Here is a 27,525-nt window from a genome sequence, read left to right as displayed (position 1 = left end):
GGGACGCTGCCTGGTGCCAGCAATTCCTCCAGCAGCTGTTCAGCCAAAAATAAGCTCTCAGCTGCTGAGGGCTGATCTTTCTGCTCCTCTTCTTCTCAGAGGCCGAGAGCCCAGCGGTCTGCCAGCTGGAACTGGGAGACTGGAGATTTGTTTTTCCCAATTCAGCTGAAAGGAAAAGCAGGGTGAGGCTCTCCTTTCTTTTTAAACCTTATTATGTCAAAGGAGTTGTCTTATTCTTAAGGGGAAAAAACACCACCACTGCTTCTGAATTTGGTTTAAAAATGGCATCAGAAAGGGTAGGCCTGTGTGGCGGGCGCCTTTCCTGGGTCCCTGGCAGAAGCGCCTGTCGGGGAGGTCAGGTGCAGCTTCCACCCGAGCGGAGGGAAGGCTCGGGCAGATGCCTGAGGGCGGAGTCCGGCCCGGCAGACGCGGCCTTCCCTGGGACACCCCCCCGCCCCCCCGCTGCCTATTTGCACAGATGTTGCGAGCGGCTGCCCAAGAGGTGGAGCTTTCCCAGGACTGCACAACTTTCAGGTGGGCACTTGTTTATTTAGCAAATAAGCATGAGCACCTGCTGGATGTCAGAGCCTGTGCTGGGACTGCAAAGGTGAACGGAGGACAGTCCCCGTCCTCACATCTCTCACTGTCTGGGGGGAGAAACGGACAGGACAAACTGTGAGAAACGGTCTACAGGTGTCCCCCGGAGTGCTGGTCCTTGACGAGCCTGCAGTACGTAGTGGCGGGATGGTGGTGCCGGTGGAGGTAGCGTAGATGATTGCTGTCATTGTCACTGTGCCAAACAAACCACAAAGGCTGTGTGACACATGGAATGAACAATTTGAAGTTCTGCTTCCGATGTCTTAGGGGATAATCTAGAACTTGACACAGAGGAGGTGATGTTTGAGCTGCTTTGGAACAATAGGGTGGACAGTGGGAGTTAAGGACTCTCCTAACAGGAAGAAAAGTAACATGCAAAGGAAGGCATGGGGATTAAAACAGGATGTTTAGGGACCAGCAGCAGTTCTGGTGTACCTGACGCAGGGTGTGTGTGTGTGTGTGTGTGTGTGTGTTAGGGTGGAGGGGTGATAGACGGCCTTCCTGGAAATGGGGCGTCTCTAATAAGGAGCAGAGACCAGGGCAGATTGGCACGTTGCCTGGTCACTCTGGAGGAGGTGTGGGGGCTGGGCTGGAACAGGTAGGCCTCGGGGCGGGAGATGGGTTGCAGGTTAAAAATAATAAGAGAGAACCGAGACTGAGGCAGTGGTGGAGAGAAGGGAAGGGAGGAGATAGATGGAAGGAAAAAAATCAGAGATAAGATTAGGACGACTTTGTGACCTACTCAGTCTGGGGTCGGGGTGGGTAAGTGGATATAAATGATGAGTCAATGAGGGCTGGAACTCAGGCTAACATCCTTTCCCCTTGTGTGGCTGGCGTTGGAACTGAGATGGGGAAAACAGGAATGGGAACAGATGTGGGAGAACAGATAGAGAATAATGGTGATCTGTGCTGACTGAATAGCGCACCTGCTTTTGGGGGCTGTCGTCTGAAGGCAATAATGATCTGGTTGGAAGATGTAGTGGGTGGGCGGTCGTCAAGCCTTTCAGGGGAGCCACGTTGCTGATGTGGTGGCAGGAAGAAAAGGGTAAGGGGCAGCATTAAAAAGGAAGGCTGGCCCCTCACATGTATGGTCAATTGATTTTTGCCAAGAGTGTCAAGACCATTCAGTGGGGAAAGGACAGCCTTTTCAACAAATGGTGCTGGAAAAACTGGATATCTAGTCTTGTGACTGAATGTAAGTGCAAAAGATGAAGTTTCCTTACGCCATGTATAAAAATTAACTCAAAAGGAATCAAAGGCCTAACGTTGAGAGCTTAAAACTGTAAAACTCTTAGAAGAAAACAGAGAGGAAATTATTCATTGGCTTTGCAGTGGATTTAATGCAGGTCTGCGCTGGATTTGGCAGTGATTTCTTGGCTGTGACAACAAAACAGAGGCAACAAAAGAAAAATAAATAACTTGGACGTCACCAAAATGTAAAACTGTGTGTCAAAAGACACCATCAAGAAAGTGCAAAGACAGTCTACAGAATGGGAAAGAATATGTGCAAACTCTGTGTCTGATAAAGGAGTAATACCCAGAATATATATTTTTTTAAAAACTTCTGCAACTGAACAACAAAACAACCCCATTTGAAAATAGGCAAAGGACTTGACTAGACATTTCTCCACAGAAGACATGCAAAGGGCCAGCAAGCAAATGAAAAGATGCCCAGCGTCGTCACTCATTAGGGAAATGCAAATGAAAACCACAGTGAGACAGGATGATTACGACCGACAAATCGGAAACCAGCAGGTGTTGGCAAGGATGTGGAGAAACCGGAAGCCTTGAGCACTGCTGGTAGAATTATAAAATGGTGTGGCCACGGTGGAAAACAGTCTGGTAGCTCCTCTAAAAGTTGAAGATAGGATTACCATGCAATCCAGCAATTCCACTCCTAGAAATATGCCCAAAAGAATGAAAGCAGGGACTCAAAGAGAGATTTGTACACACACGTTCACAGCAGCATTATTCACACAGCCAAAAAGTGGAAACAACCCAAGGGTCCATCAACAGAGAGATAAACAAAATGTGGCCTATACATACAATGGGATATTACACAGCCTTAAAAAGGACTGAAATTCTCATTCAGGCTACAGCAGGGATGAGCCATGAAAGCATTATGCTGAGTGAAATAAGCTAGACGTTATGTTAAGTGAAATAGTCTGGTGCGTGATTCCACGTACATCCACAGAATGGGCACATTCTTGGAGACTGAATGTGGGATAGAGGCTGCCAGGGGCTGTGGGGAGAAAAAAGGAGGAGTTATCGTTTAAGGGTGCAGAGCTTCTGTTTGCGAAGATGAAAGGTTATGGAAATGGCTAGCGGTGATCGTGGTCATACAACACTGTGAATGTCCTTAATGTATGGAATTATACACTTAAAATGCTTAAAGTGGTAAATATTATGTATATTACCATTGGAAAAAAAAAAAAGAAAGGGATGGCAGGGCAGACCCTGAACTTGCGAGGCTCTTTCCCCGTAGTCTTCCATCTTTGTGCCTTTTGAGCTTTGCTGTGGCTGAGGGTTCCCACCCACTCCCATCCTGGTTCCCAGCTCCCAGGGCTGTGCTGTGGGTTCCCGCCCCACCTCCTTGGCCTGAGCCCTGGGCCGAGAAGGAGCTGCTTTCAAACTGGGGGAAGCTCTGGTGAACCTCTCCTGGAGGCTCCTGCATGGACAGGGGACAGAGCCCTGCCAGGCCCCGCAGGCAGGGTGTCGCCCTCTAACAGCCGCTAGCTATCTCTCTCTCCACTGACGGCTTCCGCGCACCCAGTTTCCGCAGGGAGGAGAGCCCTGAGTCGGCCATCGCTCCAAAGGGGCAAGCATCCACAGCCCCCACGTGCCCTGTCGCACCCTGGGATGCTCCCTGGAGGCGGCTGGATGCCCAGGCGCCCTATCATCCTTTCCAAAGACGGCCCCTTGCTCACAAGGAGGGTAGGAGAGGGTCAGAGAGGCGGTGAAGGAACAGCAGCTGAAGGACCGTCCCCACAGAGCAGGGTCATATCGTGTCACGGAGTGCCCCATTCACAAAGGATTTAGCTGCGGATGACCGAGCTATTTAAAAAAGAAAAAGTATTTTATGATAGGGTGGTTATTTTGCTTTGCAATATGGAGTCAGAAGAGAATTTTCCAGACTTGACGTTTAAACACAGAGTTGTGTTTGCCTTGCACTGCGTGGCGCTGACACTGGGGGTGAAGCCCATGGCTCCCGCCACTTGGAAGGGCTTGTTTCTGAGAAGCAGAGTGAGCACCACACCTGCCCCGTCCTTGGCCGCTGAACCCCTGGCCAAAGCCTGTACCTCCAAGTAACACAGTGGTTTCAAGTGTCCGAAAACTGCAAGAAAAAACAGCTTCTGAGAACCTAAAGGTGAGTCACCAAGTCCTGGCCCTCAAGCCGGGACCCTCTACCCCGCGTGGCTCTGGTGTTAGGCATACGAACGTATAAAACTGCAGATTCTCGTTGACCAGACCCTGCAAGTTAGAAGCCACTGATTAAAATGTCTCGGGACTAGTTCAAGGGAGGCCCTCTGAAGGGACCAGTGAAGCTTCTGGAAGCTTGGCAGCCTGAGCAGAAAGAAACACCAGCCAGCAGCCCAGGAGGGGCAGATCCGAGGATCCCAGAAGCAAGGTGCCCTGCTGTGGGACATCCCATGCAAAAAGTGACATCAGCCAGCCAACAAGAAGTCCCACCACGCTGGGTGAGGAGCTAAGGCGACGCCTTACACCGTCCGACAGGCTTCCGGTGCCCCAGGTGCAGGGAACGGACATTTAATAAATGACAGACACTTTAAAACATGGTGGGCAGGGGAGTGCCTAACTCACTTTAGAAAGCTTTTTAATGAGAAGTTATAATATTAAAGGTTTCATTTCATCTTACTGAAGTTCACTTTGTTTACCTGAAAGGAAACACTTCAGAGGACCGAGCCCTGGGCCACGCCACCCTCTGATGCTCACTGCGCCCCTCCGCTCACCTCGCCCCCGTGACGCAGGGGACATTCGCTGCCCAGAGGCCGGGAAGGTGGGGCGTTACTGTTCCTCCACAGACAGGGAGGCGGGGCCTTCACATGGGAGCCTCTGGGCTCACAGCCCCCGGGGAGAGTTGCCCTGAAAGTGTTCTCTTCCCCACAAGAGTCCTGAATGCGTTTCTCCGCGGTCCCAGTGACAAATGACGATCACACCTGGTACCAGGGAGGCAAGGACAGGAGATGTTCCTCCCACGCTCCCTGCGAGGAAGGAACGCACAGTGCGGGATTTCATCACACCCCCTCCTCTCCGGGATGGGCTTCAAAGCGAGCAGTTGGCGTTTCTGCAGGGACAGGCCATCGGGGTGGGGCTGCTCCCTCCCCTCACCTCCTGTCTGCCATCAGCAGCTGGTTCCGACAGGTGCTTGGCTGCCCACGGCAGATGGTGACCGAAATGGGAATGGTTGGCAGGGCTCTCCACACGCCGCCCTCCCGTCACACGCAGATGTGTGTACAAACACGTGTCTGAGCGCGTGGTTTTGTTCTAAAGGACCTGCATCCGGTTTCAGGTGACACCAGGGGACTCATTCCAGAGGACAGGCATGGTCCCTGGGCCACTGCTCGGTATCTGGCTGCCAGGCTGAAGGGGCACGTGCCTGCACCCAGGCACAGCATCCTCCATCCTCCATTCTGCAGCCACTTGTCTCCCGGTTGGTGCATCTGCCCTGGATTCTGCCTGCCTCCCCAGCGCGCCCCATGAGGCTCTGGGTTCTGTCTGGGAAAGGCCCACAAAGGCCCAGCTGCAGTGGCCATGCCGCCCCAGGACTCCGGAGCAGAGGCTGGGCCCTGCTTTGCTTCCGTCATCTGTAACCCAGGGCGTGGTCCCACGCGCATCTGATGGGGACACTGATGGGGATCCCAAATGCACTAGGAGCCTCATCTTGGTGGAACAGCAGGACACGTCTGTGCCCCAGTGCCGGGGGACAGAATCACGCAGCTTGTCCTCGGGAGGCAGCCGAGCCCCGTTGCACCTGAGCCGAGAGCCGCCCGATGACTGAGCCTCCCCACCCACCGGGGACCAAGGCCTCGCCAGGGCCGTCCCCCAGCGTTGCTGCCCACAGCTTCACAGGAGCCCCGCCTGTGCCGTGTTTGGGCTGCTCTTTCCAAACAGCTAACCAGCCAAGGCAACCAGATGAGGGTGACATCTGGCTTGAGACCGTTGCCAAGTCACTGCTGTTCCATCCCTGGCAGGAAGGAGGTGAGCTCTCTGTGCCAGATTCTAAAAGAGAGAGAGAGAATGAAAATGTGTGTTCCATGCCCCACATTTCTTCCTTCTTTTTACCCTGACACCTCAGCTGTCAGTTTGCTTTCCCTGGAACTCGGACATCTGAAGACCCAACATCCATAACTATTTAGAGCAGACTTTTACCACCTGATGGCAGACAAAGCACTGGGGCAAATGATGTGATGGGGCTGGAGTGGTGAGATTTAAAGGCGAGCTCAGAGGGAAAGTGCACACAGGCGTGTGCACACACATACGTGATGGATCACAGGGGGACAGCGGGGTGACAGAGAGGAGCTATTCACTGAGTGTCTTCCATGGATGAGGCTCTCCGCAGTGAGTGTGTTTTTAGCGAACTGAACAGGATGAAAATAAGACAACACGGATGAAGTACCGTGTTCCCTGCCTCTCGCAGTATGGAGGAGAAATGTTCATGGTTTTCACTCTGTCTGATTCTTTGTGGAGTGTCAAGAACAGCCTGGTGCCTGTGGGCCAGCCTGGAACTAGAAACAAGACTCATCCATTTGTGTCCGGCAGGGGCAGAAGAGGGAGTGCGTGGACTCAGCTAGGGGAGCTGAGAGAAAGTCCAGCTGGCAGGCCGAGTGTGGTGTCCAAAAGTCACGGCAGCTTGTTAGCTGTGTGACCTTGGGCGAATTCCTTAACCTCTCTGAGCCTCTACAATCCATCTGGAAAATGAGAATAAGAACCTCTTAAAGAGCATTTTGTGAATTTCCAGCAAGAGACGTGGAAATTATCTACGTGATGAAAAGATTTCAGAACTTCAGTGGAATGGGCAGCTTCACATGATGCCATTTCAATAGTGACATTTCAGTCTATGTATTTTCCAAGAATGTCACCATCACCAGGTGATACTGTCACTGTTATTTTAGACATGAGGGAACTAAAGAACAGACAGGAGAAGTGACTTGGCCAGGTCATGCAGGTAAGTGGGGGGTCCTAACAGCTAGTGACAGCACAGAAAGAGGAGAGGTGGCTTCAGAGGTGACCTCCGGAACGTCAGGCAGCAGATACGGGGCAGCACAGCCCAGGGTGTGTTGGCGCGTCTCCTCCACGCTGGCCGCTGTACCTTGCTCACTTATCTTCAAGGCACCCACTTTTCCTCTTGGCATAAATTAAGCTGACAGCCTACTCCCAGACACCAACATGTGTTATTTTTTCACATGTGAGCTGTGTCTCACCTGCTCTGTGCTTGTTTCTTTCATTTCTTTGAAGCATACAGGGGTTTTCTTTATCTCTTTAAAACATCTTGTTTGGTCCTACTTTTTGTGGCCAACAAAAAACCCCTTGAAATAGATCCTGTTCATGGAACCAAGGTGAGATTCATGCTGCGGGTGGCCTTAAGTCTTGCCTCGTCAGATGTGACATTTTCTTGGTGTCATTGGTGGAAGCGACAAACAAGAGTTATGTATTTCACAATGTGGAGGTTGATGTAACATGCCCGTGCTCTTATGGTCAGCCTTTCATCAGCTCCCTTTGGCTCATGGTCAGCATGAGGGACAGACTTGAGGGTCATGACATGAGTCAGCAGGACCAGATGGGGGGCTGTGGCAACAGTCCAGCCAAAGGTTGGTGATGGCTTAGCCTGGGAAGTGTCGATGAGGATTGGGTGGACTCATGTTAGCTGTGTGACCTTGGGCGAGTTCCTTAACTTCTCTGAGCCTCAAGTCAAGATGGAGTGTTGAGATTTGCTTGAGAAACAGGATTTGCTCTGAGACATCAGAGAGCAGAGGGTTGACAGTAGCAAAGAGATGTCTAGCCTAGGGAATAGGTGGCTGGTTATGTCTTGTACCAAGAGTAGGAGCAGGAGAAGATGGACTGCTCCAGCTTGGGCTGTGCTGTGTCTGAAGCTCTGGCGGGGTGGGGAGTTGGGGGGAAGGTGTGGCAGGCTTCAGTAAGCATGTAAAGAGGAGGGTCCGGATCCCTGGAAATGGTGGGGGATAGAAATACGGAGAGTGAGTCATCCTTGGTCCAAACAGCCCAGTACCTGGGGTGCAGGACAGTTTGTATTCGTCTTCTGTTTTTTGTTTTTTTTTTTTTTTTGAGAATAAGCCCCATGTAAGTGTTACTATTATTTTTATCAAGAAAAGGAACAATTTACACACCTTCACAGACTTAGGAATAAAGCACAAGGCTGCTGATGTCTTCTGAATTAATCAGACCCTCTCCAATAATTTTTTTGGGGATAGTTTGTATTCGTACTGAAACTCCTACTTGTTCAGTACGTTTCTGTTTTACTGCCTCTTCTGCATCCTGTGGTGACTGCATACTGCATCTTGATCAGATACCAATTCTGAGAGTTTTGTCAAGGATCACTTAAATCTTTAAGCTACTCTGGCGAGGCAAAGATTCTTTGAGTGGATTAATAGGATTGCAAAGAAGACTTAATAGCTGTAGAATTCTTAGGCTTTCCAAAAAGCAGTGGACAGACACACTGACAAGCTTCCACACCAAATTCCCATTTTGTTTCGAGGGTCCTCATGAGATCAGCAGCACAGCAGGAAATCTCTGTCGTCACAAACAGGGAACTAGTTTAACGACAGGAACCAAAATAAATGGCCACATCTCCAGGAAGGAGAAGTATAAAAATGGGGGTTCTCAGGATCGTTAACTTGGACCAGTCTTAATTCACATCTATATAGTGATATTCAAAGGGGAATAGGTAATAAAAACATCCAAGGTTTTACATGAAGTTAATCTCTTCCATCATGTTGAAAGCAGGTAGTGTAAATATTCTACCATGGGCCAGGTATACTGTGACACAGAGGGCCTGAAATACTTTTTAGTTAAGAAGGCAGATGTAGTGAGTGATTGAGGACAGGGAATCAGGAGTTGGGCTACCTGGGTTCAAATCCTGCCCCCCAACCCTGTGCTGAGTCAGAGGGGCTATTCTGAAGATGGCATAAGTAACACATGCAGGGTGGTGCCTGGCACAGAGGAGGGACTAGAGGAATGTTAGCTCTTAGCGCCTCTTCACCTCCCCCCACCCCACACCCACATCCTATTCCTTGTCTGCCAGAAACATGGGGTTTTCACCGGGGTCTTAATAGACATCATGCAAGATATTTCTTCAAAGGGATAATCGAAGGAAAAGAACCCCCCCCCCCAAACCCCAGGCCTGTGTCCAGCCGCTGTGCAGCTGTGACATTCAGCACTGCCCTGCGGACAGAGCCCCAGCAGTGCAGCGCGGGCAGTGTGGTCCATGGGCTGTCCTCAAAGTACGGAAAGTCTGCATGGCGTGTGAAACCCTCACTGAGTGTCTCTAGAAAAATAGGGAAGCGTGAAATGAGGCTTCAGTTAGAAGGCTCTGGTTTTCCCACCTTCTCTCGGCAGAATCCCTGCCACTTCCTGCAGTAGGACATTCCAAGGGCTCAAAAAGATTGTGACATCTTCAAAAATAACTAACAGTGCGAGCAGCGCTACTGAAATGGAACATGGTGTTCCTAGCATGTCGTTCCATCGATTCCTCCAGGCAGCACTGCGGGGGAGGTCACTTATCCCCATTTTACAGAAGGGACGGCCAAGCCTCAAGGCCACGTGGTTTGGTACAGCCTGGAGTAGAATTAGACCCCTCTTGTCATTAACATCTGTACAAACACGGTCTCCCTGAGAACCCCGGAGATACCATACGGCTTTCTTGATACTTAGAGACACAAAGTGCTGCTTTGAATATATAGCGCCATTGTCTTGACTCCAGGTCGCTTTAACCGGAAAGCATGCTGATTATATGGCGGCGTCACCACGTTTAAACCGTATAATTAGCTTATGTTCTGCCGTCTTCCCTTGAGGGAGTTCCAGTTCTTCTGGTTCTGAGCCTTGGAGAAAATTAAAATTACGCTTTGGCCAAGAACACCCGTAGCCTATTTTGGATCCCCTCTTTAATTTTCCCTTTTCTTTTCTCCTTCCTTCTCCCTCTTCCTTTCTTCTTTCAAAAAAAAAAAAAAACAAAAAACAAAAAACAAAAAAACAAAAACCCTGACTGCATTTCATCACTAAGAGGCTTAAACAGCCTGAATAGAGAGTCTTCATTAATCCAGACCCCTCCGTCTTATCTCCACTCGGGTTTTATTTGTTCCTTTGTGACCATATTAGCAATTAGAAGAACAGAAGAGGCAAGAGTCCTCCACTGATGCCTGCTTAGACGTTGAGATGCTGTTGCCTGGAACTAGAAAGCATCACGGGCCTGTCACCCACAGCTTCAGGACCACACGCTGACAGCATCACAGGAAACGGGTCCTACTCCCGTTTTCTTGCACTATGTCATCTTTAAGCCTTGGAGGAGACCAACAAAAGCTTCTTTTCTCTCTTTATTTAATATCATCATATATTCCCTACCATGTGAGGCTAGAAGCGAGAGCATTAAAGCAAAATATATCTTAAATGTATTTTCTCCTAGAGCTTTTATTTTATTCCAGTCCTATTTTTAGTTTTCTTTGATAATAAAAAAAATCCAGTCATTTGAATTCTTAGCCCTCGACAGTACAGTGTGAGGTTATACATACTGCAGCCCCAGGGGGGATTTCTGCTTGCAAGCTGGCCAGCCTGTTTGCAGTTGACAGATGTAACCTACTCCAGGGCAGAGGAAGTCTCAAGGGAGGTTTTAATTTCTTAATATTGAAATGAGCACAACTTTTATTGTCTTAATCAGTGAATAAAAAAGCAATAAAGTTGCAAAGTCTCATTCTTTAAACTCAGTGTAAGAGGATTTTAAGAAATTATAATTGCTTTTTAAGTTACCGTTGAAAGTTAATTTTCTCTGTGTTCGGGAAGATTCTTCCAGCAGCTCTGCAGATGGACAGTCGTACTGCAGTTACGTGAAACATTTTTCTGAGCTGTCCTGTGGACACCAGTCCTCGGCAGGGAGAGGGTGTCTGCGAAGACATGCCGAGGGAGTGTACTTTGTCTTTGAAGAGAATGTGGCTTGGTTTTCATCACGTTTCGTGAGCTCAGAATACAGGAGCATGCATTTAAAATTGCAGCAGAAATCTTGTAATGCAAACTGCAGTCTTTCAGAAGATCTGCTCCTTTAGGCAAGGGGCTGTATTGAGGAATATTTCTGACTATGAATAAAGGATTTTCTAATGATAATTAATGGCCTTTATAAAGTCATAGTGAGCATGTTTCAACTGTTTGTCTGAACAAATAATTATTTTATACACAAAAAGCTGATGTATTACATGCAGTCATTCTTATGTCTTTCTTACTTTAATCCAACTTAAGCCCACATTTCTTAAAAACAAAAGTTCCTCAATTGCTGGGGCCATATGCTAGTCAATTCTGGTTCCCTGGTACCTTGTACAGTGTCTTCACTGGAACGCAATGAATATTTCTTGAGCTAAACTGAAAAAAGAAAATTGCTTAAGGAGCTTTGTGTGTGTGTGCGTGTGCGCGTGTATGTATATGTGTGTATACATATATAGAGAGAGATAGCTATCTTATACAATATAAAATATAAAATACCACGTTAGAGATGTGGAGACAAGATGCCCAGTGGGAGAGCACCAGAGTCCCAGGGGAGGGGTTGTGCATTTAAAATCAAAATGCAACTTGGGAATATATAAAGTATTCTCAAAATTCAATAATAACAACAACAAATCAATGTTAAAAATGGATGAAAGATGTGAACAGACACTTCACCACGGAAGATATACAGAAGGAAGTAAGAACATTAAAAGAAGCTTAACATTATTCATCATTAGGGAAACGCAAATTACAACCACATTGGAAGACTACCACACCCCATTTAGCATGGCGAAATTAAAAAATAATGGCAGTTTATCCCTTCCCTCTCCCTCCCGCAATGCCAGTAACCATAAGTTTGTTTTCTATGTCTGTGAGTCTATTTCTGTTTTAAAATAAGATCATTTGTCTTTTTTTTTTTTAGATTCCACATATGAGTGATATCATATGATATTTTTCTTTCTCTTTCTGGCTTACTTTACTTAGTATGAGACTCTCCAGGTCCGTCCAGGTTGCTGCAAATGGCATTACTTCATTCTTTTTAATGGCTGAGTAGTACTCCATTGTATAAATATATCACAGCTTCTTTATCCAGTCATCTGTCGAAGGACATTTAAGTTGTTTCCATGTCACCAGAAATTGACACAACATTGTAAACTGACTATACTTCAACAAAAATAATCATCATCATGACAATACCAAGTGCTGGCAAGACACAGAGCAGTGGGAACTCTCAAACATTGCTGGTGGGAATGCATGTTTGCACAACTCTGAGACTCTGCTAAAAGCCACAGATGTGAAAACTTCAAAATGCTGGATTTATGGCATGTGAACTGTATCTCAGTAAAATAGTTATCTGACAAAAAGAAGCACGGTTTAGAAAAGGCTCCAAAACACAAGGCCGAAAGAGAGCATACAGGTAACAGGTGGATGACCGCCTAGTTTAATCTTCCCATTTCACAGTTGGGGAAACTGAGGCCCAGATGCAGACCAGTGAAGCAGGCTGCCCAGTGGTTGGGGGTGCAATCAACACAAATTTCTTTATGCGTTCTACGGTTATGGTGAGCAGCCAGCCCAGCTGACCTCAGACCGTCCTAGTTTTAGCACTGACAGTCCCACATCCTGAGAAGCCCCCATCCTGGGCCAATCAGGCCTGTTGGCCGCACTGTCTGCAGTTCAAACTGGGATGAATATTCATCCCTGTGGCTCTGAATCCCTGACATTCACGCATAAATGAGAAATGGCGGTATTCAGGGAAGTTCCTTTGCCTTGCTGACCTCCGTGTTCTAAAACTTAAGCAGCTGGCATTTTGCTTTAAGTTCTTTTCTATTCAGCCTTTCAGAAGGAAGGATCTTTCTTTCCTTTTAATGAAATCTCGATGTCATCCGCAAGGTGAAAGCCAGTGTCCTTGGCTTCCTTGAAAGTGACAAGTGGATTCTTTTGTATACTAGATGCTGAAGATCTAACAAAAACAGAGGTTGGCGTTAATTGATTTCAGATATGAAAAAGCAGATTATAACCGCTCAGAGTTATACTCAGAGAACATGGAGAGGAAGAGGGAGACAGACCCATTTCCTGTAAAAGCCGTGAAAGGAAACCTCATGTAGCAAACGTCATTTGAATTCCTTTTCAAAACCAGCAGACCTCAGGGGGAAGGTCTATTCAAGAGAAGCCAGCAGGCCTTGGATGTGGGATTGGTGTGGGTCACCGCGTGGGTGGAGGAGGGCCTGCGGAAGCCAGAGCAAATGGGCAGTGGCGCATTTCAGCCCCACAGCTCTGAGCTTCTCCCCTGGCCTGAAGCGGGGGGCCCAGCTCAGCCCCTGTCCTTCCCCAGCCAGGGCTGCTGCCCAGCCCAGCCTGACGGGGCTCCACCTTCCGAGACACGAAGTAGAAAAGCAGGAGGACCCAGTTCCTCTGGCACCCAGGAGACGGTGCTTGGAATTTGTCCGGTGTGGGGAGGCAAAGGATAACCACTGAGTCATGGAAAAACGAACACTGGCCATCTCCTCCCCACCCATCCCCACCTTGGCTCCATCTGCCTTAAAGACATGGCCGCAGGCAAGCAGGTGACCTCAGAGGCATCTGCCAGCTTTGCTGGGGCCCAGTGTTTCCTTTAATCTTGTAGAGTGCTCTGACGTGTCCCCGCGGTCACAGGGCAGGCGATGGACGAAGTGTGTCACTGGGTCACCTTAAGTGGGAGCCAGCAGAAGAAAAGACCATGAACTTGATGCCTCCAGAGGCTCTCCCCCCACCTGCTTTCATCTCCTCCTGCTGTTTGGCCTGAGTCCCTTTCAGCTTCCGGGCCTCTCCCCCTACTCTGCCCGCTGCCCTGTCCAGGCCTCTGACCCCTCCCTCCATGCGCGTGGGGCAGGCCCATCACTGTCCTCACAGCTGCCCATCGTCAGATTCTCACATCACTGTTCGCCTCCTTGGGACCGCCCCTTCCCGGCTGGACTGGCCTTTCCTTCCTCTGCGGCCCTGAGGCCTCTGCACCTCCGGTGTTCTGGCACGTTCCGTCTGCCTTCACCTGCATGCATGAGCTGTCTCCTCTAGCAGAATTCTGACCTCCCTGAGTGATGGGCCGTGGTCCTCTTCACTCCCCAGCATGTGGGCGTGGCTCCCACTTTGTCACGGGTCAGCCATCCCATCCCTCGGCCCATCACGTGACCAGCCTCCCTGTCTGAATCGAAATCTCCTCGAATGCTGGGAGATTCTCTTCCCCCGTCCTGCCTCGCCAGCTCCTGCTGCGTAACAGGCACTTAGGTTGTAATTGCTCCCATGTCTGCTGTGTTTGCTGCTCCAGAGAGAGCTCCTTCAGGTCAGGGGTTGCCTGGTCCCCCTCCATGTTCCTAACGCCTGGCACAGTCCATGGCGCACGGCAAATGCCCCACAATGACTGCTGGCATTAGTTAATTAAGTGAGGTTGTAGAGTTAAAGAGCTTATTTGCAGGGAAGTCTCGTGACCGGCTCACGTGAGCACTGCCTGTCTTCCTGGATCTTTCAGCATCACATCCCAAACCTGGGACAACTGGGATCTGTACTAGAGGAAGAAAATATTCCGCATGGGGGGCTCTGCTCCAGATTGTCACTGCCCTCACAGCAGCCCCAGCTGGAGCAGTGCTGGCCGCTGTGGCCAAGGAGAAAGTGCGATGCTCATGCCGGCTTGGGGCAGCATCTGCCCAGAAACGGCAGACGTCCCTTCCACTGGCAGCCTTGTGACTAGAGCGAGTCACGTGGGCACGCTGACCTCAAGACGGAGGGCAAGGGATGTTGGCGACCACGAGCAGACTCTGCCACGCTTGTCCCCTGGAGCAGAGCTTCTCAAATTCTAGCACGCACATGGATCACCTGGAGGCGGTGTTAAAATGCAGACCCTGATTCAGTAGGTCTGGGCAGGGGCCAGATTTCACATTTCTAACAAGCTGCTGGACCACTGTCGACATTCTGAGGACCAGGGGTAAAGCTTTGAATCTTTACGGGCCAAACCGAACTCCTTCCCTGTCCCCATCTCTGCAGAGACTGAACTCAGCTCTCAGCTCTCTCATTTTGTGTTGCAAACCGAGAAAAGCATCCTTGAAGGTCAAAAGACACTTGTGATTTACCTCGAGGGTGAGGGGGACACAGAGGGATGGATAATGAAAGCCGTTAAGTGCTCGGCACAGCACAGCGGCGGAGTCTGGGGAAGGACAGAGCACAAGGATGCTGCAGCTCTTCTAAGAAGCCAGGATCCTTCCGTCCAGAGGCCACCATTTACATAAGCAGATTTGGTAAATGGACCAAATTAGACCTAATTGTGTCACCTCTTTGTCTGCTTTGCCCCTGTTAGTTTCATGGAGCTGGGAAGGGTCATTGCAGCTCTGACTAGGCTTCATAAAGGCTTCAGCCCCATCGAGCACCCTCCTCATCCATGTCACGTCATTGTCCCCGGGATCTTCTCACCCTTGCAAGTGCTGATGGTCACTGACGGGCTCGGGCCGGTTCCGTGGTTCCAGAGCCTGGAGCTCCTGTTGTCCCAGGGGCCCCTCTGTGTTGAAGGCAGGCAGCCTGCCCCTCCTCCTGGTGGCTGAGGCTGAACCCGGACAGCGGCACACCGGCTCCCTGAGCACCTGCGGCCAAGTGGTCCCGAACTGGAAGCGTGTGTGCCTCTGCTCAGCTCAGGAGAGGTGGGGTTTTCCTTTCTAGTGGTTTTATTTAAAAGTCGTGCCAGTCACTTTGTATCCTTTCCCAGAAGTTTTGATTGATGGCAATCTGGTCAGCCAGAAGCTGCCAATGGAACAAAACTGCTGACTTGGGCACTGGAGTTGGTGGAGCTTATTAAACCTGCACGACGGGGTGTGCGTGTGTGCGTGCATGCACACGTGCAGGATGGAAACAGCGCAGGATTCGATGGAATTAGATCTGGAAGGAACTGAAGGGCTCTCTGTTGAGAAGGGAAAAATATGAACCAAGGAGGGGTCCTACCTGTACATGCTCCCCGCCGCCACTAGAGGGCAGAGTGCGGGACAGCATCCCAGTCACCTGGCTCCTGCCAGGAGCCTTTTCCTCTCATGCGGACCTGGTTGGCCTTTGGGCAGCAATTTCAGGTTGAGTTCTTAAAAATCAAACCCTCGTTTCCTGTGGGCTCAGAATCATAAACTGGATTTCACTTCTAGGATCTTACCATTAAAAATCTTTAAACAGTGATCATAAAATGGAACTCACACTTAGCTTTTACAAATAACGTCATCAAAATGGAGCACTTAAGAGAAGGCTAAATTCTATCAGCGGGCAGAAGAAACAGGGTTTGCTTGGATTGGACTTAATGAGGCTTTTGAAAAATATGCATCTGATGGGGTTTGAACTTATTATAAGTATCTTCTTCCTTTCCTGGTGACTTTCTCATTGGCTGCGGAGCCATTTCTCATTGGGCCTTCCAACTGCGATTGAAATTAAGGTCATCCGTCTTGAAAATGCTCTTTGCCGGCTGGATATGCCGGCATGTTCCAGAGCCCTAAGTGGGGCTGGGCAGTTGCTATGATGACTTGCACGTCCAAAGGTTCTGAATACAGGGCCTGTGGGTGGACTCCGGAGGGTCATAGAATCATTTGAAATTATAAGCAAATATTTGATGGTGAATTTATGTGGGAAACGTATCCACAGTGTTTATCAGGTTCCCAAGGGAATCCATGGCCCCCCCCTCAAGGATGTTAAGAGCCACTATCATAAATTGGGTTTCTTTTTTATAACGATCCATTTTCTAAAAAGGGAAGGTGTCCATGGGTCACTCTGTGTACTGTGGAGGTTGAGTGTATGTCACTCGGCATCCTCATGTACACCTGTATTCACATGTGTGTGAGCACACACACATGCAACAGTGCACCCACGTCCTCTCTCCCTGGGCTTTGCTGTCCTCCACTGAGACATAAGAGTAGCGATTCCTCCCTCTTAAGTCAGTGAAAGCCTCACATGGACTAGGACTTTGGAGACACTGCAGTTCAGGGATGAAGGCAGACTTCTCCGCCTCGACACACTCCTAACCCTACCTGTCGATGCCCCAGCTCGGCCTGTGCTGCTGTGACCTCCGGGCTGCATTCAGGAAGGTGTAAGAGTCTGTCTTTTCCACACAATATACTGAGTATCCCTGGGTGCTTGGAGCCTCTCCGGATGCTAACAGTAAGCTTGTTAGCAGGTTACAGGAAGCAGAATGGTCACGTGTTCATTAATTTTATTAAGAGAAAGGCTTCCTGCCAACAGCCCTCTAAGGATGGGTTGGACCCAGGGCACACTTGCTGGCAGAACGCCTGTAAGGGAATTGTCGGGCCACTTTCTGGGGCGTGTGTGGTGTTCAGCAGAGTGGCTGGCGCTGGAGACGCCTATTAGGGGCCAGGAGCTCTGCCCGGACGAGTAGCTGCTCACCTCTCTTTCCTGCCCCACAGAGATGGACTCAGAGCTGTAGAAGTCGAGAGTGCAGGGGGTGGAGACGGAGGTCTACTTAAGGAGGGCAAGGTGGTGGGCTCCTTTCCCCAGGGTGGTTGTCAGGTGGGAAGGCAGACCAGGACCATTGTGTAGTCAGAATATGCCAGGATGCTCTGTGCTGTCTGCCTCATCTTGGATTCTCATCACAGCCCAGTGAGTGAGGTATTATGCCCATTTTACAGATAGAAAAGCTGCCTGCAAGAAGAAAGTAATAAGAGAATAAAGACAGAGGAGGAGGCTCCCTGGGGCCATCTAAGAAAAGGGTGAGGTAAGAGTCTGTGAGAAGGGGAGGGCGGATATAGCCCAGTGGTAGAGTGTGTGCCTAACATGCACGAGGTTCTGGGTTCAATCCCCAGTACCTCTGTTAAAATAAATAAATTACCTGCCCCCTCAAGAAAAAAAAAAATATATATATATATATAAAAGAGTCTGTGAGAAAAACGTGGCTAATTGATTGCATTAGGTGACCCCCCCCCCAGAGAGCTCCTGGACCAGGTGTCACACTGACGTGCGTTATTTCACATTAGACCCCTCTTACTTCCCTCTCAAAAATCAGCAAGGAAAAAAAACTGCCACAAACAATGAGCTTTAGATAATTGTTTTAGAGTCAACAAGAGTGGAAGAGTTAGGGACAGGAAAGTTAGGCCCAGAGAGTTCTTGTAACGTCAGAGGGGAGTGGGAGTGGGAGTGGATAATTAACTGCAATGTCTCAAGCGCTGTAAGGGGCAGCAGTATTGTGGGAGCCCAGAAAATGGAGGAACTTCAGCCTCCTAAAATCAGGAAAGGGTTTAAAGAGGTGGGAGCATTTGACCTGGGTCCTGAGGGATGGGTAGGAGCTCGTGCAATAGAGAAGACAGAAAGCGGTAGTGTGTAAAAGAATGGAATATTCAGGAAATATATAAGTTTCAAAACGACCCAAGACAGTTGTACTCAGAGAGGGAAAGGAAAGTGCTAGAAAAACCAGGGAGGGGGATGAAGCTGAGGAGGTGGGGTGGGCCCTGCAGGAAGGGGGAGGGGCCGGGCAGGTTCTCCCAGGGATCCGGGTTTGAGGTGGTGCTATTACCAGCGCCTGCTCTCCCGGCTCCAGGGGCGGTAATCAGACGGGTCCTGGAGAGGATACCTGTTCTGTTTAGCCCTGTAGTTGGGCCCAGCATGGGGAGGGGGGAAAGAGCAGGGGAAGGACATCCTCCACTGACAGTCACCGACAAGATCTAAAGTCACCTCGGGAACCCCTGGCACTGCCTCCAGCTGTGTGTGTGTGTGTGTGTGGCCAGGGGAGGCAGGTATTGGTTGAAGGCCGTGGGAGAGGCCCGGCCTGACTTGCTCTCATAAGGAAGCACATGAGGAAGCAGAGGGCCGGGGCTCTGGGAACAACGGAAACAGACGAGATAGGGTTCTTCATTTTCCCACTTCCTCTGTTTTACATCCAGTTTCTTTTGCGCCCTTTTGTCCCCTCTGCGCAGTTTCAGAGACAGGATTGAGCACAGCCCTGTGCCAAGTGAGGCCTCAGCCTGGAGGCTGCTGGCCCAGTGCACGGGGGCGACGTCCGCCCCAGTGCAGACGTGGCCAGAATGTCCCAGCCTAACAGGAGGTGCAGGAGGGCAGCGTGTGGCTCTGTCCCCTGTGGGTTTTCATTGCTGTTTATTCTTGGTTTTCCTCTCAAATGAAAGCGAAGCGTCTGCCATCGTGTGGCGGAGCCCGGTACTGCCCCCCGCGCCTCCCCGCTGCTCCTGGAAGGATGCAGCCCTGGGGTGGTCCTGGGCAGGCTGGCATGAGAGGCGGAGGGGAGCCGGGTATTAGCGCTCACTGGCGCCGGCCTCCCTACCTCGGGAAAAGGAGCTTCTGGAGATGGCGACTGCGAGCTCCGGGGCCTCAGGAAGGCCGAACTCATTTGTACAAGAGGATGGCCATTTGTGAGGGAGAGAAGTCCCGGAGGGCGGGCGGCAGGTGAGGAGGTGGCGCCCAGAGAGGACGAGCTGGGATGAGGCTGAGAGGAGGCAGCGGCACAGCCCTCTCGCAGCAGGAACACTCCCATTAAGTGAGGCCCCGGCAGGGAAACTTCCCAGGTCACAGTGCGAGGTCACCGCGGCACGTGGGGACTCCTGGAGCGCGGAGCGTCCGGGGGAGGAGCGCGGAGCATCAGCCCTGCGGCGTGTGAACGAGGCAGGAGGGATGAGTTCCCCGAGGCCATCGCAGGCCTTCACACTGGAGAGGGTGTGAGCCCCGCCCCTGAGTCTGGAACCTTCAGGATCTAACCTTTTATTTGGTATTTGGCTCCAGCTACAAGAGCCAAGAAATGATTTTGAATCAGTAGGAGAAGTTCTCTGGCTCTCTTGAACGTGGGCCAGGAATGGTAAGGCCTCACCTCTTTTTCTTTTATGAGCTCCCAGGTGCTGCCTGGGGGAGCCAGCATGCTCCACACACCAGAATATTCCATTGCCACAGCCACCTCGTGTCCCAGAGGCTCCCTTCAGTGTCCCTTCTTCACAGGCAAATCCTAGTCATGAGGGAAGTAAGCGCCCTGGGCTGCACGCGGGGGCTGCGCCCTGGTCTGCTTTCTGCTCACAGTGAGATTATCCCTGACTCGCAGTCTAACCGGGACAGTTAACCAGTTCCCAGGTCCTTATGCTCCCTGAGGCTCTTGTTCCTGAAAACAATCCTGGCACCAAATGCCGTGTTCGCTGGGGTTCAGTCACAGAAACAGAAAGTGTTCTAGGTATTTCAAGCAGGATGGATTTTACAAAGAGGGGTTACTGCTTCCAGAATCATCTGAAGGGCTGTTGGAGTGAAGGTCAGGGGGCAGCACGCCTGGATTTCAGGATGCCCAGAAGGTCCAGCAATTGCTAGCCATCATCGCGATGACTGTAACTGCCGGCCGCACAGGAGGGACTGACCCTTGGGAGGAGCTGGTCTGCTCTCTGCAGGTACTTCTGCCCGTCCTCCCCGCTGCACCTCGGCGGGCGATGGCTTCTCCTTCCATCTACCTGCCAAATGCCACATGCAGCTTCTCTCCTTGGTGGAATCTAAACTGGAGTGCTGCTGGCAGTAGGATCTGGGAAATGCGGTCTCCCGGCTTTCAGCCTGTGCAGTAGCAGGGCCAGCTGAGAATGTCGGGGGTCAAGGACAGTACCTGACACACTTTTCAGTACGGACAGTAACAACAGGACCTCTTTCAGATGGCTGTTGTGAGGCTGAAATTCACAGAGTGTGGCATATGGTGAACCCTCCATAATGGTTGGTTTATGAAAAAAAAAATCGAAACTGAAGTCAGAGTGGCTCCCCGTTCTCATTTCTGACCCTGTAAGGAGCCCGGCTGCTTCTGAGCTGCGAGGTCCAACCCACCCACCTTGGTGAAGGTCCCAGTCCTTGACAGGCCCGGCCTGCTGGGCATCACATCCTCAGCTGACCTCATCCCAGCTCAAAGAGCTGGTGGAGATTCAGGAAGAAGGTAAAAGTTCTCAGGGGGAAACTGGGGCAGTGAATCATGATGAATATTACATTGAATTCCCCATGCTGTGCAGATTTGAGGACTTCATCCTAAATGGACCAAGACAGTCAAAAGGCTTGTCAGTTCCCTCATGAAGACACAAGTTGAGGATGGGCCCTGCACCCCGGTCCCAAGTGGAACCAGCAGAACTGGGGTCGAGTCTCTGTAGCCTCGTGCTCAGCTACTCCGAGCAGCCTGCACCAGGAAAGAATCAGGGCACAGCTGAAACCCAAAAGGGAGCGGAAACGGCTAAGCTCCACGGGGAACAATGTCTATTTCTTAATCCGTCTCCTGCCCCAAATAGCTCCGCTCTCCTCCCCCACTGGTGTTTACGTGTGTTTCTTTCCCTGACAGCAGATGCCAGCAGGCCTTCAACTGGGTCACAGAGGGTGGGGGTGAGCCCACCAGGCCCCCAGGCCACGTCCTCCCCTGACCTCAGGCCCCAGGCTCTGGGCCTGGAGTGCCCAGAGCCCAGAGCCTGGGAGGCCCCCTGCCCTCCAGGGCGTCCCGGCAGGGTCCCTGCTGCCCAGAACCACAGCGAGGGAGCGAGTGGGGTGCCTCTGTCTGGCCTGCGAGTGGTCAGAGAGACTGCGCTGGGCGGTGTGCAGCCCCCCCCCCCTTTCATCCCCTCCCCCTGCAGCCTGGCCTGAGTCCTCTTGGGGGCCCCTGTCTCCCAGGGCAGCCGGGGAGCCCCACGCCCTGCTGCTTCCCCTGGAAACAGGGCCCCAACCAGGGCTCCCGACACCCACAGAGTGGGGGGGGCAGAGGTGGTGTAGAGGGTAGAGTGTAAATTACAGAGTCAGAAAAACCTGATTTCAAATCCCAGCCCCCTGAGGCCCAGGGAGGGAAGCGCTCGCCCAGAACAACCCAGCTGGGAAGTGGCAGAGCGCGGGCCACAGGGACTGCTGCACGTCCCCAGCCACATGTCTGCCCCTCACCTCCCGACCTCCCGCCCCTCCTCCTTCCCAGGACCCCTGCTGGTCCCCAGCCCTGATGGTCCTTTCTCTCCACAGGTTCTGTCGGAGCACGGCTTCGGCCCGATCACCACGGACATCCGGGAGGGCCAGGCTTTCTACTACGCGGAGGATTACCACCAGCAGTACCTGAGCAAGAACCCTGATGGCTACTGCGGCCTCGGGGGCACCGGGGTGGCCTGTCCGCTGGGTATTAAAAAGTAATCTCTCTCCACGTGGCCAGCCCTTGAGGTCACAGTAAAAAAAAAAAAAAAAAAAAAAAAAATCAAAAATCAAAAATGCTTCCAACAAATCAGGCAATTCTTTTGTATTTCCCAAGGGGCTTTTCAAAGTGCACAAAGTCTCCTAAAAATTGTGTTCATTGAGGTGTAATTGACATGAGGTGCAATGGATGGTTGATAGCATGTAATTTAGCCTCTAATAAGTAATGGTGGGAGAAGAGATGTGAGGTTTTTTGAATCATTTGCTGTCTGAGGGAGATCATGAATAATCAGTGTTCACCCTTCTTGTGCCTGGGTGCCTGCCCTGGACTCTAGGGGACAAAGCTGGGAGACTGTCGCCAGGCTAGGGCAGGTGGGAAGTCCTCTGTCTGTGCCCTGTTCCACTTCACATGCCTTCCGGCTTTCCAGTGCCTTAAAATTTGTAAACCCTTATCTCCTCCGTGAATCGTTCCCTGACATACTTTGCTCTCCTGATCCTATGCACGTGTCAGGAGCTTTCTCTCCTTTCAGTCCTCCTGGTGGCAGGGAAAGGGGGTGAGTTAGCCTAACGCTTTGCTTACAGCGATGAGAAATGCTCGTTCTAATAAAAGTCTACAGTCTAATAATACAAACTGATGTCTCATCTGTGTTTTACTTGCTTAGGTAAGACATCTCTAAGCATTGTCAGATAAATTTTAGAACTCTCGAAGAGCTTGGGAGGGAAAAAAAAACCTGAAAAATCGTTTTCATCCAAATGGGAAATACGATTGAAATCTTTGGAAAACACATACAGCTCTAGCTCCTTGCAACGTTAGTAATAAACCTTTAGTAATAATGGCTGTTTACCACATGCCTGCCACAGCCGTCACATCAGGGAACTATTCCAGATAGAGAACAGACACATCTAATCGCTGCCCTTACGAGTCTTTAAATTCAAAACAAGGGGTAGGAGGGGCATCTGCAATAAACACATGAATAAATAAGATAATTGCTGGTCTTGAGAAATGCTATGAAGACGATAAATAGGATGAGATTATAAGTTGTGTCTGGGGGCCGAGGAGCTGTGTTCAGAGCTGTTTTAGCTACGAGGTGGTGACATGTAAGTTGAGAACTGAATGATCTGAACGATGGAAAGGAGGAAGGGAAACATGAGTTGGGGGAGGAGAGCAGAGCTCTGAGGGCAAGGAGACAGATTAAGAAATAAGACATTGTTCCTCAGAGATATAGCCCTTTTCTGCCTTCTCCCTCTTGGAGTTCCACTAACACATCAAGAATACGTAAGTGGAGTGGAGATATCTCGTCACTGTCAGCATCCCCGCTGTGACTGCTTGAAGAAAAAGCTTTTCAAATAGAAGGACCAGGAAGTACAAATGGCCAAAGCCAGGGCGGAGGTGGGGTGGGGGTGGGGGGTTGGGTACGGCGTCGGAATTTTTGCTGTTTGAGAAGCAGAAAGACCAGTGAGGCTGGAATAGCTTGAATGAGGAAGGTACTGGAGAGAGGTATCTCAGAACCAGACCATGCAGAGTCTTCTAAGAACATGTTACTGGGATTTAAACTTTTTTAATTTTTATAATTTAAATTTAAATTTTTATAATTTAAATGTTATATAATTGTCTTTCTCTGTCTGATTTACTTCATTTAGTATAACAATCTCCAGGTCCATTCATGTCACTGCAAATGGCATTATTTTATTCTTTTTTATGGCACAGTAGTATTCCATTGTATAAATATACCACATCTTCTTTATCCATTCATCTATCGATGGGTATTTAGGTTGCTTCCATGCTTGACTATTGTAAATACTGCTGCTATGAACATTGAGGTGCATGTATCTTTTCAATTAGAGTTTTCTCTGAATATATGGGATTGCTGGATCATATGGTAACTCTATTTTTAGTTTTTTAAGGAATCACCATTGTGTTGTCCATAGTGGCTGCACCAGTTTACATTCTCAGTGTATGAGGGTTCCCTTTCCTCCATGCCCTCTCCAGCATTTATTATTTGTAGACTTTTTGATGATGGCCATCCTGACTGGTGCGAGGTGATATCTCATTGTAGTTTTGGTTTACATTATCCAATAATTAGCGATGTTGAGCATGTTTTCATGTGCCACTTGGCCATCTGTATGTCTTCTTTGGAGAAATGTCTATTTAGGTCTCCTGCCCATTTTTTTGATTGGACCAATAAGGGCTTAATTTCCAAAATATACAAACAGCTCATACAACTCAATAACAACAAACAAAAAACCCACCCAATATCTGTGTGTTTCTTCCCTACGTCATCTCTCGGACATGTCTGCTTTGGTGAGTTCCTGATCCTGAATCTTAGCATTGTTACTCATGATCTCTGAGAGGCAGAAGCAGCATTTACTGGGGCTGTGAAGCAGGGGGTAGAAAAGAACAAGGACCTTTCTAGAGACCAAGTCTGTAGATCTCAGGGAATGAGCTGCAAACGAAGGGGAAGGGAGGAGTTGGAACGTTTCTCATTGCAGGAGCAGAAGAAGTGGAAAACGGAAGCAGCTGTGGAAGGGGACCTGCTTGTAAGCGGCGGAGGACTGGGCTTTCTGGCATACCCTCCTCGTGGCCAGGTGCTCTAGCCAAACCTTTGGAGAGGCCTGCAGCTGAAGTTGGTAACCTGCCTCCAAGTTCTAGGGGCACCATCGACCTGTGGGGGGGAGGGGTGCGGTGGTCCCAGGTCTATTTTGAGCTCTCCTGTAGATATACGATTATTTCAGGCACAGCTAATCGCACGAGAATCCCTCTTCACAACTGTACAGCCCACCCTTGGCCTTACACTACAAACTGAGAAGGACGCTGGGTTTTGAGGCAATGCAGTGTTTAATCACGGGTATGACAGAAGCATCACAAAGTACAGTAACCAGATGGCCCAGGGTGATAGATGCAAACTGGACCCAGAGTCTGGCTGATGCTTGAAGGGCCTCTTTGCGCTCAAGGTCGCCTTCTCAATCCATAACAGATAATTAGACACCTTCGTGTATACGCCGAGCCGTTTCTCCCGGCCGCAGCCCACTCCCCAGCTGACAATGCCCAGCTGGTACCATATGTTTGTGGTTTTTTTCTGGCAAACCAGAGGCCCCCCACTGTCACCCTAGGAGAGAAAAGTTGTTTGGGAGTGGAAGAGGCAGCAGCAAGTGGCTCTTAGAGCCTCCTGAGGACACAAGGCCAGAAGCACTGACGCTGTCTTTCGATGAGTGTATGTTTTTAATTTTTGATTAGATTCTCCAACTGCATGCCTGTGCGCCCAGCTCTGTGACCATCAGAAAGGGTAGCAAACAATTTGGTCAAAAGCAATGGTGATGAATGACAATTTGGTCAAAAAAATAAACATCCACCATCATCGTCATCCAGTCCCGTGCGTTTATTTTGATGTCCCCAGGGAGTGGTTTTCTAATCCGTTTTGCCTCTCAGCACTTTTGTTGTTTTTCAGGATTCTTCCCATCTCCCCAGAAAGATCTCATTTTGCTCCTTCTGTATTGTTCACAATAGCAAAAAGCAAAAAAAAAAACCAAACAAACAAACAAAAAAACAACCAAAAGTCCATTATGCTTTCTACTAGGTCATTGGTTGACTACAGCAGACATACAAGCCGTACATTAGGATGCAAAAAAAATACCAAAAAAATGTGTCACAGTGTTAGATGGTGGTTTAAAACATCCAGTTTTAAACAATTTACAATTTTTAAAACATCATGGAAAGATTGCCAAATAAACACAAGGACAACAGACATCATTGACATGAAAATTAAGGAATACACTACCTTTCATGACCCCCAAACCTTGTGGACCACTTAAAAATTCCTATTAACGAAGAATGTATGTTCATCAAAAACAATCAGAAAACTGAGATACGGGGGAGAAAAAGCATACAGGCTATCCATGATGAGACAAATAGGTAAATTTAAATATAAGCGCGTGCGCACACACAACTGTGTGTGAGAATATTTCAGATAAGATACAGGTAAGTTCCTCTTCCCGGTCCGCCATCTATACCGCTTGCGTTTTCTTTACCACAGTACACAGAGAAAGAAATGAAATAACGTTTCTAACTCCGGCCAGTAAATAGGCAATTCCTCAGTCACATACAGCTTTCCACATCCTCGCGTGTGCAAATACGTGTGCGTCATTCTTCTTTTCCAGAAGCAGGATCGGACAGCGCACAGTGTCTCACGGCTCATGAAGATTTATTTTTGAAAATATCAAGTGACACACAGAAAAGTCCACAAGAAGCACCACTTAATGATATGCCAAGAATCCAAATACAAAAGAAATAAACAACCCCTCCCCCTGAAAGTAAGACATGGGTTTGTTTGCTTGCTTTTTTTAAAAACCAGATTGTTATCATGAACAAATTGCTGTGTCCATCAACTTACTTGGAACCAAACTATTCTTTTTTAACTTATTTATATATATTTTTATTGAAGTATAGTCAGTTTACAAGGTTGTGTCAATTTCTGGTGTACAGCACAGTGCTTCAGTCATATAGGAGCGTACAAATTTTCTTTTTTATATTCTTTGTCACCGTAAGTTACTATAGGATACTGAATATAGTTCCCTATGCTGTACAGCATAAACTTGTGTATCTGTTTTATGTATATTAGTATCTGCAAGTCTAGAACTCCTAATTTATCCCTTCCCAGCCCCTTTCACCCCCTGGTAACCATAGGTTTGTTTTCTATGTCTGTGAGTCTGTTTCTGTTTTGTAACCAAGTTCATTTGTCTTTTTTTAGATTGCATATGTAAGTGATATATGGTATTTTTCTTTCTTTCTGGCTTACTTCACTTAGAATGACATTCTCTGGGTCCATCCATGGTGCTGCAAATGGCATTATTTTATTACTTTTTATGAGTGAGTAGTATTCCATTGTCAAACTATTCTTTACCCAATACTTCAAAGTCATTGGCCAGTCCCATGACCTTTCTTTAAAATGAAGAATTATACTTGCTTCTCTAGAGATGAGGGGATGTATGTGAAAGATGTACAGTCACGAACTTAAATTTCCAGAGCCAAACAGACCTTGGTTCAAATCCCAGGGTGAACACTTAGTTAAGAGAATGTGAATTTTTTTTGTTGTTGTTTTAGCATTCTAAGTCTCGTTTTTCTGCTGGCGATAAAAATTGTCCCTCTCCTGCAGGACTGCTTGTGCGGAGGGAATGAAATGGCACCTGTAGCGCACGGTGCCTGGCCCCGATACACGCCAGCCTGTGCTCAGTGGTAGCTCCGGCATCTCTGTGGCTGTTGAACCAGGCAAATCTGGGCGTGGCCAGGCGGGGCCACTGGATTTGAAGCCTTGTTCCTCCTGAGCTCCCACCCCTGAAGCCAGCCTGCCTCGGTTGGAACTCTGGGCCTGTAATTACCTTGCTGGAGTGTGTCCTCCGCAAGGCTGTCAGCTTTCCTGGTCCTCATTTTCCCCATCTGAAGCAGGCCTGCCTCCTAGGGCTAGTCCCCAACCCTGGGAGGTGTTTGTGGAGGCACTTTGGATGCTACTGTGCACTGAACGGACTAAGAGATGGCGGCGGAGGAAACGGTACTTATGATGCGCACCACGACCCTCCTCTGCTCTGTGCGCTTCT

At 49.4% G+C, this 27,525-nt stretch overlaps 1 protein-coding gene across 4 annotated transcripts in view; it reads left to right on the top strand.

Moving 5' to 3' along the window:
- MSRA (methionine sulfoxide reductase A) overlaps positions 1–22,023 on the top strand; it is a 286,803-nt gene extending 264,780 nt beyond the window's left edge. For 3 of the 4 annotated variants that reach the window (XM_032471090.1, XM_032471093.1, XM_032471091.1), the window contains one exon: positions 21,775–22,023. In XM_032471090.1, the coding sequence (XP_032326981.1) occupies positions 21,775–21,881 (107 nt within the window). In that variant the 3' untranslated portion in view covers positions 21,882–22,023. The remainder of the gene's footprint in view (positions 1–21,774) is intronic. The other variant, XM_032471092.1, reaches the window with a different exon arrangement.
- The last annotated feature ends 5,502 nt before the right edge of the window (positions 22,024–27,525 follow it).

This window comes from Camelus ferus, chromosome 31, assembly GCF_009834535.1.
Source record: "Camelus ferus isolate YT-003-E chromosome 31, BCGSAC_Cfer_1.0, whole genome shotgun sequence".
NCBI lineage: Eukaryota > Metazoa > Chordata > Mammalia > Artiodactyla > Camelidae > Camelus > Camelus ferus.
Note: the sequence above shows the minus strand (reverse complement) of the source record. Positions and strands in the feature narration are given on the sequence as shown.